The 13,844-nt window shown below is 52.0% G+C and overlaps 1 protein-coding gene across 6 annotated transcripts in view; it reads left to right on the top strand.

Annotated features, from left to right (window-relative positions):
- Positions 1–13,844, top strand: part of MYH10 (myosin heavy chain 10) — a 118,776-nt gene that overhangs the window by 96,041 nt on the left and 8,891 nt on the right. For all 6 annotated transcript variants that reach the window (XM_064495243.1, XM_031467645.2, XM_064495244.1 and 3 more), the window contains 10 exons: positions 498–669; positions 1,719–1,931; positions 4,395–4,539; positions 5,526–5,732; positions 6,870–6,974; positions 7,600–7,752; positions 8,184–8,432; positions 8,970–9,182; positions 10,602–10,814; positions 11,866–12,027. In XM_064495243.1, coding sequence (XP_064351313.1) covers positions 498–669; positions 1,719–1,931; positions 4,395–4,539; positions 5,526–5,732; positions 6,870–6,974; positions 7,600–7,752; positions 8,184–8,432; positions 8,970–9,182; positions 10,602–10,814; positions 11,866–12,027 — 1,832 coding nt within the window. The remainder of the gene's footprint in view (positions 1–497; positions 670–1,718; positions 1,932–4,394; positions 4,540–5,525; positions 5,733–6,869; positions 6,975–7,599; positions 7,753–8,183; positions 8,433–8,969; positions 9,183–10,601; positions 10,815–11,865; positions 12,028–13,844) is intronic.

The raw sequence follows: 13,844 nt of genomic DNA, 5'->3' as shown, positions 1-13,844 counted from the left end.
GGCGGAGGCGGGCCTGGGAGGAGAGGGAGAAAGGCCAGCATCTGAGGGATCACTGCAGAATTTAGAGGGAGAGATGCCCACTCCGCCCTCTGGCCCTCTGGGCTCGGGAACTGCAGTCTGGTTTCCAACCAGGGATTCGCGGTGGAAGGGGCCGGGGTGACAGCAGTCACACGCTGACTGGCCTCTGCCAAGCCCTCTCCAAACGACATGACATGCGAGGGTTCCAGCTCTGATCTCGGGGCCTGCTCCCCATGGAAGGACATCTTTAGGATCCTCCCGGCTTCTTCCTGAAAATCCCACCCTCCCATTAACTTATCTCGCCTTCAGTTTGATCTTGTCGGGGTTCAGATGATGGAGCAATTGGCACCGTGTTGCTAAAGGCAGTGACATGCGTTAGAATACAGTGGCTTATTTTCAACTTTAATCAGTATATTTTGAATTTGCCCACGTGGTGTGTCGTTCAGCGTACTGAGGAGCTTCTTGTTCTTGCCTTAAAGAGCGCTTGAAGAAGGAGGAGAAGACCCGCCAGGAACTGGAAAAGGCCAAGAGGAAGCTGGACGGCGAGACCACGGACCTGCAGGACCAGATCGCCGAGCTGCAGGCACAGATCGATGAGCTCAAGATCCAGGTGGCCAAGAAGGAGGAGGAGCTGCAGGGCGCCCTGGCCAGGTCCGCACAGGCAGGGGCCGGCGGGGTGGAGGACAGCACGGGGCCTCCTCAGCGCTGGGTGTGACACAGGGGCCTGGGAAGCCCAGGAGCATCTGTGTCAGGGCAGCCAGGAAATCTCATCCATCCTTCTTGGTATTTACCCTTAGAAATCACAAGTCGTATCATGAAATCCTTGGAAATTCACACCAGAACAGATTATTTTACCATATCGAATATTCTGATTTCTGTATATTACACATTAACTTCAGTATGTTTTGGAGGAAGGAAATACTTTTCAGAAATGATACTCCCCCCACTGCTAGGATGATTTGCTGTTCAGCTCTAAGCCATTCAGTTTTAGAGAAGAAGTCATACATAGTAAATACATTTAAAACTAGCATTGCATTTCTTGATAAACAATAACCATTTGGTTGCATGGCCACAGGACTCAGTTTATAATTTATTACAATCGAGAAAGTCTCACAACAAAAACCCTTCTCTGTGTCTGTCACTGTCAGTCTCGCTTGCAGGGTGAGGTGGGGGCTGGAATCTAGAACAAAAGTTCTCCCCTTGCCATGGGTCAGCCTCCTCTCCCTCCCACAAACTGCCCAACTAGCTGTGTCACGGCAGCTCCTGACACTGAACCACGTGAAGCGGAGAGACAAGCGTGCAGTGGAAGGTGGGAAGGTGGCAAGGTGGCGGGTCTGCTTCTGCTTCCTTCCAAGAACTTCTTTGAATTTACTGGTTGGCTCTGGGCTGGAACCAACTGGACGGGCAGGACTGCCCCCTCGAGCAGTGTTTTATATAGAAGAACATCTTGTTCGAGAGGGGATTTTTTAATATTGTAATTGTTAAAATGGTCCTACCATTTAATGGAGAACTTTAGCCCTTGGGGAAGGACCAGGGCCCCATCCTGATTCTGGCTCTGCAGCTGCTCGTGGCCTTCCAGCCGTTCACCTGCGGAGCGGCCGGTGCACAGGCCGCGGGCGGAAGGGTGAGCACGGGGCCTCCTGTGGAAACGGCCCCTGGGCGCCCCGCTGAACGCTGCGGGCGCTTGGATGTCTTCACAGGGGCGACGACGAGACGCTGCATAAGAACAACGCGCTCAAAGTCGTGCGGGAGCTGCAAGCTCAGATCGCCGAACTCCAGGAAGACTTCGAATCCGAGAAGGCGTCACGGAACAAGGCGGAAAAGCAGAAGAGGGACCTGAGCGAGGAGCTGGAAGCTCTGAAGACAGAGCTGGAGGACACGCTGGACACCACGGCGGCACAGCAGGAACTGCGGTGAGTGTTGGGGGGTGCTTGTCCTGGGGAGATGGTGTGGTTTTCATGCTGTCACTTTGGGTGTCCAGTCTTCCTCCAGGAAGCGATGGCAGGTGGGACGGAACAAAATATCAGCAGTTAAAAACAAACCAGCCTGTAGGTAGAAAGCACAGGGCAGGTGGAAGACCAACAGGCGGCTGCACGGAGGGAGGTGTGATGAGAAAAGGCACAGTCGGTGATGGATGGCTGAGGGGCAGGTGTGCACGGGGGGCTGGAAGGTTTACACATGGACCAGGTAAAGAGAGGAGGGACCAGAGGGACAGATGGACAAACAGAAACAGGAGGAGAGACGCGGGTGGTCGGGCATCTGCTGGTGGCAGCAAATGATCCGAACAGTGAGACAAATAGAAGAGCAGAGAGGCACGTATTCACAAAGATGACAGGGAAGGGGAGCGCGGGGACCCAGACAGAGGTGTGCGTCAGGCAGAGGCCTGCGCTGTGAACAGGTGAGCCTGGGGCCACGTGTAGAAGAAGAGAGACACACAGGGAAGCACAGCCAAAGATTCCCAGGAAGTCATAGGAGAGTAACAGCTGAGAGCCGCCCCAGGAACCCCACACACACACACACTCACACACCTGCCTTCTACAGTGTGCGGGATGGAGAGGGTGGCCCGTGACTGAGAAGGGGGCAAAGGCAAGCCCTGGAATAAGGCAAGGACAGTTGGGTCCTCTACAAAGACATGTCTGGTCCAAGAGGTAGGAAGCAGCCTGGGGCCCCCAGGAGGGAGGTGTGTTGTGTGGAAGCCGATGGAGCCCTCCCCGGTGGACGGCCGTGTGCTCCTCGGGTGCGGGGCCTGGAGAGAAGGCCGCCCTCCTCCGAGCGGCCAGGCTGAAGTCAGACGGTGGTGTCAGGATCACTTGGTGCTGGGGTTGAACCTAGTTATGTGCCAAGGACTTTGCCTGGGAACATGCGGGACCTCACAGCGACCGGAGGCTGTGTCCCCAGAGCGCCCACCTGACCTCCCTACCCACTTCCACAGAGTAACTGTTTTTAGCAGTTTTAAGTCCTGGCTCCTCTTTAAAATACTTGCTTTTTAAAAATCTGGAAACCACTAAACTCGACTTTGTTGAAATATCCATTCTCAACTGGTCTTTTAACCTGAATAGAAAAAAAGTGTTCTGATCATTTCTTCCCTTCATCTCCTGTTTTAAAGAAAAAAGTACAAATGATTTTAATATTTATTAAATCACGGATGTGCTCAAACACAGCACTCACTGCTTCTGCGGGTGAAGGGGTCCGACTGCAGCTCAGAGCCCTTGGCCCCCATGCCCTGCGCTCCACGAAGGACTCAGGCCCCCGCCGCTTCCTCCTGGGCCTCTGTGTCACGGGATTAGCGTAAAAGTAACCGTTCTTGGCAAACCAGGTTCTCTTCATCAGGCTCGTTGGCTTTGGAGTCTCTTTAGGACTTCCGCTGAAAGACTAAAGGAAGTGGGGTGGTTCACCCCAGAGGAGGAAGGGCGATGGGCTTCTCCGACTGTTGGTTTCAAGTAGGGATTAGGAACAAGGCTATTCACCCAAGAGACAGCGTGCTGAAGGCGGGGAAGTGGTGCTGCCGTCGGACAGAGGCAAGCGCCAGCGCTGGGGTGAACTGACGTCCCCTCGGTGGGGTTTCTGTCTCGCTGGGCTGCCACTTGGATCCCAGCGTCCTCCTCCACCTCCACTGTCATCCCCTCCTCTGCGGAGAAGGTTACAGAGGACAAGGCCAGACCCATGTCTGCCTTCCACCTCCAGTGAGCTGGGGGCTGAGCTGGCAGCCACCAGGCCCCCTTCTCTCTCGGCACCGCTGGTCTCAGCCCCTAGATCTCACCTCCGCTGTAAAGAGAGGAAAATGCGCCCACACGGCAATCAGCCTACAAGTCCCTGTTCCAGCTGGTTATGTGTCTTAGAGCAAGTTTGCCAGAGCCGTGCTTCAGGCTTATGTGAAGTTACAGCTGCGACGGCTCTCAGCAGGAGTGGTGTTGACCTCGCTGCCTTCGGTCTTTAGCTCTGCGCTCAAAGTAAAGATGGTGCTCAGCCCTCTCTTGTCGGGGTGCGGGGGGTCCTTCCTGGTTTACCAGTCTCTTCAGGATTTGCCCTTTTCCAGTTTTACTGAAATGTCTCCTGGTGCTCTGGTGGGCGCTTTGGCATCTGGAGTTAAGCCGCGCCTGGCCTGCAATTCAGCCAGACCGCCCTGCACATGCAGAGACCCACAGGGACATTACTCGGTTCTGACTGTAAGTCTCACGTGGAATGAGAGCTATGCTGGTCCTGGAAGGTTTCCCGACATCACGGGAACAACGCGCCAGCCTGTCAGAAAACAGCGCGTCAGATAACCATCGCAGGAATCCACGTAATATTTCAGACAGAAGCAGACTTTTAAAATGTGTGTTTAATTTAATCATTCAACTAGTTCTGAGCATCTTTCTCTAAAAATGTTTCTCTAGTACCAAACGTGAACAAGAAGTGGCGGAGCTGAAGAAGGCTCTTGAGGAAGAAACTAAGAACCACGAGGCTCAGATCCAGGACATGAGGCAGAGACATGCGACGGCCCTGGAGGAGCTCTCGGAGCAGCTGGAACAGGCCAAGAGGGTAGGGACGCCAGCCGTCAGCCCGTGCACCCCGCCGGCGGCGGGTAGGGAACTGAGAGCCCCTCGGTGGCTGCTCCAGAAGCACACTGCTTGCCTGCAGGAGTCTTGTGCCCCTGATTTGGTTTTATTTTTTGAGAACGCGATAGATCAGCTGTGGTCCCGAGTCACATGTTCCTCTCCAGGTCTCCTTTCACTGGTGTCTTCTTTCTCCCGATGACTCAGCTCAAAACCTTGAACAGTTGGAAGTCCTCCCGCACATCTGCTGCCCGGGAGTCCCCAGGCCCTGCGGAGAGCACCTCCTAGTGTTCCTGACACTCCCCCACCTCCTCCTGCGCTGGCCTCTGGCCTGTCACCGGGCACCACACATGTGGTTGCCACACGTTCACCGCTCCCTCTTGGGTATCTCACACGCAGTCTTCCTGTCTTGGTAAAACTTCGCTTCACTCACCCTTGACTCAAACCATCCTCCTGGCAGACTGGTCTCGTCACTTCCCACGGTCATCCCTCCGTCGTGCTTCTCACTCTGACGTCCCCGTCTTTCTCTGCCTGTCCACACGCCCCCTTTGACTCATACAGCGACAGTGTTAACACTTACTGACGTTCACCCAACCGTGTGTCGGTCCCTGCGCCCAGCGCTCCATGGGCATTGCCTTCTTTACCCTTTTACTTGTTTTAAGCTTTAGCTCCTTGTTAAAAAAATGTTCACACCGACAAAGCTTGTTTTATGTGAAGGATGACAAGAATGAATGCTCAGTGTGTCGCCCCCAGGCTGTGCTGACAAGGACGAGGCACACAGTGCAGGCCCCATCTGTCCCTGCCGCCCTGCGCAGTGGGTACAGGTGTGTGCCGTCCGGAGCCGTCCTCACACCCAGAACAGCAGTCGCTGGCTGCAGACCCTCTGTTGGCTCCGCTCCCCAGAATCTGGAGCAGTGTCTTCTGTGGTGTGTGAGAAACCCACAAGCAAACCGTCTCTTCCTCTTCTCTTAGTTCAAAGCCAACCTGGAGAAGAACAAGCAGGGCCTGGAGACAGACAACAAGGAGCTGGCGTGCGAGGTCAAGGTGCTGCAGCAGGTCAAGGCCGAGTCCGAGCACAAGAGGAAGAAGCTGGACGCACAGGTGCAGGAGCTCCACGCCAAGGTCTCGGAGGGAGACAGACTCAGGGTTGAACTGGCCGAGAAAGCAAACAAGTTACAGGTAGGCCTGGGAGACCCTGACCGGACGTATGTAGCCCACAGCACCAGCGGGGTGGAGGGGACTGGCGCCCAGGGAACTTGTACTGCCCAGGCAGGCATCAGGCCCCTCGTGCTTGCCTGCCCACCTCTGCTCACAGCGCCCCCAGGCGAGTCCGGTGGGTGAGGGTGTGAGGCTCAGACTTCAGGTCTGGGCTGCGCCTGGCGGTTTGCAGAGCTAGCGCTGAGGGCAGCCAGGCCCTGCTGAGTCCACAGCCCTCCCCCACTGCTGCCAAGTCTGCAGGCCTGGGGCTCTCTGAAGGATGCTGCTAAAAGGAGGGGGGAAAAATGTCATTAACTTGAATCACACATGTAGATACACGTGTGCCTTCCCTGTGCTCACGGGACTAAAGGACAAGCTAGAACGAAGGGCATCTAAGACCCACCATCCCCCCCAGAAACACAGAAGGGCTCACACCACGGGCTCTTCAGAGGGGATATTCTAGAGCTCTCGCTAAAGATGAAAAAGAAAATGTTTTTATCACATGACTCATAAAATCCGACCATAAGAGATAGCTAAATATTCACAGTAAGTATGTAATACCATAGTTTTAAGTTTAAAAGAATCCTGGATGGTGAACATTAGCATTTAAGCTTCTCTGAATTGCTAATAAAGTTTTCAAGTTCTCAAAGAATATGAATTTTACTTGTCCCCACCCCACCCCTAAGCATATGGTTAATGCATCTTAGTGTGAAAAAGGATTAAAATAAACACCTGCTGACTTCAGAGCCTCCTCACATAGGGCAGCAGTCACTCTTAGAAGAGATTTGGTGTAATTCTTGTCTCTTCACAATAAAGAGATAGCAAACCAGAGTTAGGAGAAGGCCCCTCCGCGCGGGCTCTGCCATCAGGACCCTCGCCGCCCTTGCGGTGGGTAGACGTTAGGCTGTCCGTGACGGCTGGTGTAGGGCCTGCGTCCTTGGCGCTGACGGGGGCAGCAGCGTCCCAGTGGTGAGTCCCCTTAGCTGAGGTTGGCAGTTTCAGCTTCACCCCCTCCTCCCACCGATATGCTCTGTTCGTGTGCATTTAGGGTACAGAACCACTGCTCTTTTCCATCTGCCTATCGTTGAATTGAGTCTAACCTTTTACTCTTTCTTGCAGAATGAATTGGATAACGTCTCGACTCTTCTAGAAGAAGCAGAGAAGAAGGGTATTAAGTTTGCTAAGGATGCAGCTAGTCTTGAGTCCCAGCTCCAGGACACACAGGTATCCTGCGGGGCGTGAGGGCCTGTAATCGTAGCTCTACCGTTTCTGTGATCTGTAAGCTGGCGAAACATGAAGGCCCAGAATTGCCTTTTTAATCACCACTTTCTGGTTTTCTGCTGTGCTTTTATCTTCGGCCATCTTGCACTGTAAGCAGCCCTGATACTCAGGAACTCTCCTCTGAGCTCACATCCCAGGGCCCCCAGCTCCTGTGTCTGGCGGGCGCCACCCGGGTGCGGTTCACCAGGTGGTGGTCCTGTTTCCCACACACGTATTGCTGGCTATTTTAAATAAGATGGTTTTGTTATGGTTGAAGTGTCAGTACGCTGACCTAAGAGAAACAGGAAGGGACTCCAGAAGCGATAAGATGCAGGGGGTGCAGGACTGGGAGGCTGACGGGGCCCTGGCCCGGCCCCTGGGGGTACCGCTGCCACTGCTTGTGGATGAGTTTAAAGTGACGTTGTATTAAGGGTGCTGCTGAAAATGACAGTGTTTTAGAGTCACTTGTCACTGGGTATCTCTCATACACCAGGGCTCTGTTTTGCATGGCATAAATTTTTTTCAACAGAAGCATTTTGGTTTTGGTGATATTGTAACCTAAGCACTGACCTGTTATAAAAATAAACAGGAGCTTCTTCAGGAGGAGACACGCCAAAAACTGAACCTGAGCAGTCGGATCCGGCAGCTGGAGGAGGAGAAGAACAGCCTTCAGGAGCAGCAGGAGGAAGAGGAGGAGGCCAGGAAGAACCTGGAGAAGCAGGTGTTGGCCCTGCAGGCCCAGGTGCGTGCGTCCTCTTGGGACGCTGTGTGGCCTCGATGTGTGTGTAGCAGCGAATGTCCCTACTCTGCCAGGCGGTTCCAGCTCCATTTAGGACAGTTAATTGGGTCTTACACTAAATGAAGCCCATTACGTGTGTTTTTTGTTTTTGTCTTTTGACCCAACCAAATGCTGATCCTATGCTGGTTATAACGTTGGGAGCATTTAAAATAAAGACCCCAGGGCTGTGTCAGTTCTGCAGGGTTTCCTTCCACTTACCATTTTCTGGACGATTGGCTAAGAAATTTGTAGTTGAAGATTCATTTGCTCAAAATCTCATAGTATTGATTTCTACTAGTCTCACAAAATATTGGAAACAAGTTTGATCTTTATTCCTCAAGCATGAAATCCAGTTGAGTTTTTTAATACTGCTCTTTTCTCTACATGAAACTTAGTTGACTGACACCAAGAAGAAAGTAGATGATGACTCGGGGACCATTGAAAGTTTGGAAGAAGCCAAGAAGAAGCTCCTGAAAGACGTGGAGGCGCTGAGCCAGCGCCTGGAGGAGAAGGCTCTGGCCTACGACAAGCTGGAGAAGACCAAGACGCGCCTGCAGCAGGAGCTCGACGACCTGCTGGTGGACCTGGACCACCAGCGCCAGATCGTCTCCAACCTGGAGAAGAAGCAGAAGAAGTTCGATCAGGTGGGTGCCCGACTCCCGGGCGCCGGGCCAGCGCCACACAGGCTTCCCCGGCAGAGCCCTCCCTTCTGTCCTTTGGATTAAAATCATCTTTTCTTATTTAGAAGTAGTGTATGCTTATAGCAGAACTGGGAAGAGGAGAAAAGCAAATAGAAGGAAATAGGAGAGCACCCACAATCTCGTGGGGCTGTTTTTGTTGTTGTTGTTAACTTTGTCTTTTTTTTCTTTTTTTGAATTGAAGCATAGTCTGTGTACAGTGTTGTCAGTTCCTGGCGTACAGCATCATGGTTCAGTCATACGTGCACATACATGTATTCGTTTTCATAGTCTTTTTCATGAAAGGTTCCTGCAAGATACTAGCTACAGTTCCCCGTGCTGCAGAGTGAAAACTTGTCGTACCTCTGTTTTATGTATTGTAGTTAGTGTCTGCAAACCCCGAACGTCGTGGGGATATTCTTAGCAGTAAGGCACGTAGCAAGTGAGAAGAGTTAATGTTGCTTCTCAATCGGTTTTTCTGTTTCCCCAACGCCATCCGTGCAGCTTTTAGCGGAAGAGAAAAACATCTCTGCCCGCTACGCAGAAGAGCGAGACCGGGCCGAGGCAGAGGCCAGAGAGAAGGAAACCAAAGCCCTGTCCCTGGCCCGCGCGCTCGAGGAGGCCCTGGAGGCCAGGGAGGAGTCTGAGAGGCAGAGCAAGCAGCTGCGGGCGGACATGGAGGACCTGATGAGCTCCAAGGATGACGTGGGCAAGAATGTGAGTGTCCCCAGAGTCCCGTCCCTCCGAGGGGGCAGGCGACACAGTGGGAGGAGCTGTCCATCCACTCTCGGTTCCCTGCGCCGGAGCCAGCTGGGGGAGTTCTAGCAACTTCCCTGGCTCTCCCAGCCCCCCCGGGCAGAGGCTCTTTAAACAAAGTTCTCCGTCCCTGAGCCACAGTGGTCATCTGTGGTCCCCCCAGATTGAGGGCCGTGAGGTCCACCTCCTGCCCAGAGTGGGGAACCTGGAGGAGCTGGGTGGGGACCCCTAATCCTGCCGCTGCACGCACCTTCCCACGGAGCTGCGGTGATCTCTGCACCCCACGGCTCTCCCTTAGTGTAGGTGTTGAGGGCAGGGCTGGGCCGCGAGCCCAGGCCTGGGGGTCAAAACAGGTTCGGGGCTTGACTCTCCACCAGCTCCCATTCTGACCAGAGCTGCTTTAACCCCTCAGTGTCCTCAGTGTCCTCTTCTGTCAAGTGTCCTCTTCTGTCAAGTGGACATGAAACTTGCCTGTTTCCTGATGCTTTAGCATTATGAAGCTTGCAGATGTGCTTTGAAAGGTCAAATCTTACCTTCCTGCTGGGTCTCCCACCACCTGTTGCCCTGGGGAGCAGCCCCACGGACCAGAAGAGGCCACCAAGAATAGACATGGCCAGGATTACATAGTAAAACATACAGAATTCCACAGTTGATTCCATGTTCTTGTTCCATATTAGTTTTCTCTAGAACAGTCAACAGTCACGCATTCATTCTGCAAACGCTTCCTTTGTGCCCGTGGAGCACCAGGCTCAGGTCCTCCTCACTCATGAGTCTTCTCCTGCCCTGTGAGAACTGACCTGGCTGTGAGCCCCGAAAGGACACATTAGCGCCTGCGCAGGCCGGCCCGAGGGTTGTCTCCAGGGTCAGAGGGGACGTGAGGGGAGGCAGCCCACACAGCACTTGGCACAGGGAGCTAGGTCAGTGCTCATGGCGGGATCTTTGCCCAGAGCCTCCTCTTGTACCCTGCCTCATGGGCCTAACACACCATGATATTTTAGACTTTCCACAAGATGATCTTTCCCGCAGCAAGAAGGGATGTACTGTGGTACCTGTCAAAGACAGCAGGTTGGTGGCCAGTCAACAGGCAGGTTCCCCAACACCACGCTCTTTTTACTGTTCATCGGCTTTTAAGAGCTCTGTTTTAAGGTCATGTGAGAACAGGTGGTTGACCGCAGGGCACGCGTGAATGCAGGTACAGGACTGGGTTCAGATGCACACTCTGAAATGGGGACCAGGGCCACTGGAGGGGCGGAGGGTGCGCATGGTGTTGGCGAGCTGGCCCACGTGCCACGGGGGCCCGGGGGCAGGGAAACAGGAACTGCTGTCCTTACTTGTTCCTCTGCCGAGGGTCAGCTCCTTCCTATGCTTCCTCTGGTCTAGGTTCATGAACTTGAAAAATCCAAACGGGCCCTAGAGCAGCAGGTGGAGGAAATGAGGACCCAGCTGGAAGAGCTGGAAGATGAACTTCAGGCTACTGAAGATGCCAAGCTTCGCCTGGAGGTCAACATGCAGGCCATGAAGGCTCAGTTTGAGAGGGACCTGCAAACCAGAGACGAGCAGAACGAGGAGAAGAAGCGGCTGCTTGTCAAGCAGGTAGGTCGGAGGCGGTGTGGCCCCAGGAACAGGAACTTGTTTGTCTCGAGCCTGGTTTGGGGTTAATATCCTGTTTGTTCATGTTAGAACATACTAGCTGGAGTAGATTTAATTCATTTGGTCATTTGATAACTTTATTCTTTAAAATGTGATGTAACTGGTTCTGTTCGTATTTCTCTGTTAACGTCATTGCTGCTAACTAGCCAGGGTATCAGTGGGAAAGCCCTCAGTGGTATCTCCAAGGATAGGCAGTCAGGTTCAAGTTCTGTGGGTCTTCAGGGTATTCTGAAGTTCAGATCACATGCCTTCATTAAACACTCTTTAAAAGGAAAAAACTCCAGGTATTTACTTTCTTTATTTAAAAAAGTTGCTTGGGCACTTACAATTTGTATTCTTTCCTGAGCATATGTCAAACTTCTAATTTAAAAGCTTACTTTAAAAACTAATTGTGGATATTTTAACAGTCCCTTGGAGTTCATGGTATTAAGTCTTGGATCTGGGATGTATGTAATTTTACTTTGTTTTTCTTATTCCACTATTCTATTAGTCACTTACTGCTAGATAACAAACTGCCTCAAACTTTGTAGCTTAAGACAACACTTGTTAAGTCAGTTTCTGTGAGTCAGCAATTCTGAACTGACTTATCGGGGTGGGTCATCTGAAGGCTGGAGGACCTGCGTGGTGCTGGCCCGAGACCTCTGCTCCTTGCCACGTGGGCCCCTGCTCAGGTGCTGGAGTGTCCCTGGAGGAACTTCCCCAAGAGCTATCTCATGTCTTCCAGTTCTGTTGCATCACCTAGACCATGAGCTTGAGAGCAGGGCCCTGCCGTTTTCTGTACCCTCGCAGTAGTCAGTGGAGATGGTTTGTACCAGGTGGGGCTGTTGAAAGATCTCTCTACAAATTCAGCTGCGGTGGTTATCTGTTACTCACTGCTCAGTAGCAGAGAGCGCCTCTCCAGTGAGTGACCCAAGCCCTCATGTGACGACAGGCTGCCTGTGCTCTGTGTGAGGACCCTGGGGTCTAACCAGACACAACCGATACTGTCCACTAGGTGCGGGAGCTCGAGGCAGAGCTGGAGGACGAGCGGAAGCAGCGGGCGCTTGCTGTTGCTTCAAAGAAGAAAATGGAAATAGACCTGAAGGACCTGGAAGCTCAAATCGAGGCCGCAAACAAAGCTAGGGATGAAGTGATCAAGCAGCTCCGCAAACTCCAGGTGAGCACGGCCAGCCGGCAGCCTTCGACAGCCGGTGTCACCTGGCCCGCGGAGGTCCAGCACGACGTGGCCCATGAGGCCGGGAGAGGAGCTGTGGGCAGCAGCCAGCCTGCCGTCCGGCCAGCAGGCCCCGCGTCACCACTGCATGGAGCACAGTGCAGCTGTCACCCTTGGTTGTGGGTAGGGGCCACCAGCCATAAAGATGGCACATGTGTACCACCAGGGTCCGCAAGACGTGCTTGGCCCCACTGATCTAGTCTTGGCCTGAGCTGAGCTGGAGTCAACAGGGGGCGCGTCCTCCAGGGGACATGCCCTTGGGGCTCTGAACAGTCTCTGGCGCTTAACTAAACTCACAGCCACTGAGGCACCGAGAGGAAGGTGGCGTGGACTTCCTTCCCTCCGCTAGTGCTAGAGCTTTAGTGACCCCTTTCCTCTGCCTCGGTCATGACTTTTGCTACTCAGTTGTCACTATCACAGTAACAAGAAGTGATTTCTGTAACAACTCATAGTGTTGATAGGATGTGATGGGCCCTCTCACATAAATAGGCACAACTTCTCTGGAGGGAGGTTAGGACAAAACTTCTAAAGAATATTTCCATTCCTTTGACTTTGGTGATTCCGCCTCTTGTGAATTTATTCTAACAAAATATAAAGATGAGAAGACATATTTGTATACAAAGATCACAGTGAAGCGTTATTGATGGTGGCAGAAAAGGAAACAACCTAAATGTCAGCAGACTGCCAGCCACTCACATGATGGGGTCTGTGTGCCGGGACAGCAGGGCTCCAGTGAGTGCACGGCAGTTTAGTCAGTAGGACACACACGTGTGTGGACTTGTGTATACAGACATGTAGATGCACGTACTTAGAAAGAAAGTTTGGAAGGAAAAGTCATCTCTGGATAATTGGTTTATGAGTAACTTATTTGCTTCCTTATATTTTTTTAAAAAGCTAAATACAAAGGTTTTTATTTTAACCCACTAATTATAGAGAATATAAGTCACATTACTAGGACTTTATTTAACAACTTTATTGAGACATAATTCACATGTCATACGATTTACCCATTTAGTATTTGTTGTTTTTTAGTATATTCGTAGGGTTGTGCAAGCATCACCCACCATCTGATTTGGACATTTTGTTTCCCTCTAAAACTCTGCACACTTGAGCTGTCCCTCCACACCATCTCTGCCACATCCAGCGCTGACCAGCCAGTAATCGTTCTGTCTCCGTAGCTCTCCATGTGTTGGACATGTCATACACGTGGAATCCTACAGTGGGCAGCTTTTTGTTCCTGGCTCCCTTCACTTAACATATGTTTTCCAGGTTCATCCACGTTGTAGCATAAGTACTTTGTTCCTTTTTTATCACCAAATAATATTGTATTGTTTGGATATACTGTATTTTTATTAATCCATTTCATCAGTTGACATTTGGGTTATTTCGACCCTTTGGCTACTAGGAATATTGCTGCTATGAACATTCATGTATATTTGTGTGGATATGTGTTTTCAGTTTTCTTGGGTATATAGAAGTGGAATCCCTGGGTTATATGGTAATTCTGTTTAACTTTGAGGAACTGCCCAATCTTTCCTCAGTGACTGCACCATTTTGCATTTCTGCCAGCTACGTGTGAGGGTTCCAGTTTCTCTACATCCTCACCAGTGCTTGCTGTTGTCCATCTTTTAATTACAGCCGTCCCAGTGGGGGTGAAGTGGTATCTCACTGTGACTGTGACTTGCATTTCCCTAAGGACGAACGATGGTGGCCATCTTTTCATGTGCCCAGTGGCCGTTACCACACATGGGAAAAAATGT

This window comes from Camelus dromedarius, chromosome 16, assembly GCF_036321535.1.
Source record: "Camelus dromedarius isolate mCamDro1 chromosome 16, mCamDro1.pat, whole genome shotgun sequence".
NCBI classification, from domain to species: domain Eukaryota; kingdom Metazoa; phylum Chordata; class Mammalia; order Artiodactyla; family Camelidae; genus Camelus; species Camelus dromedarius.
The sequence above is the reverse complement of the archived record's forward strand: the minus strand, read 5'-3'. Positions and strand labels throughout refer to the sequence as shown.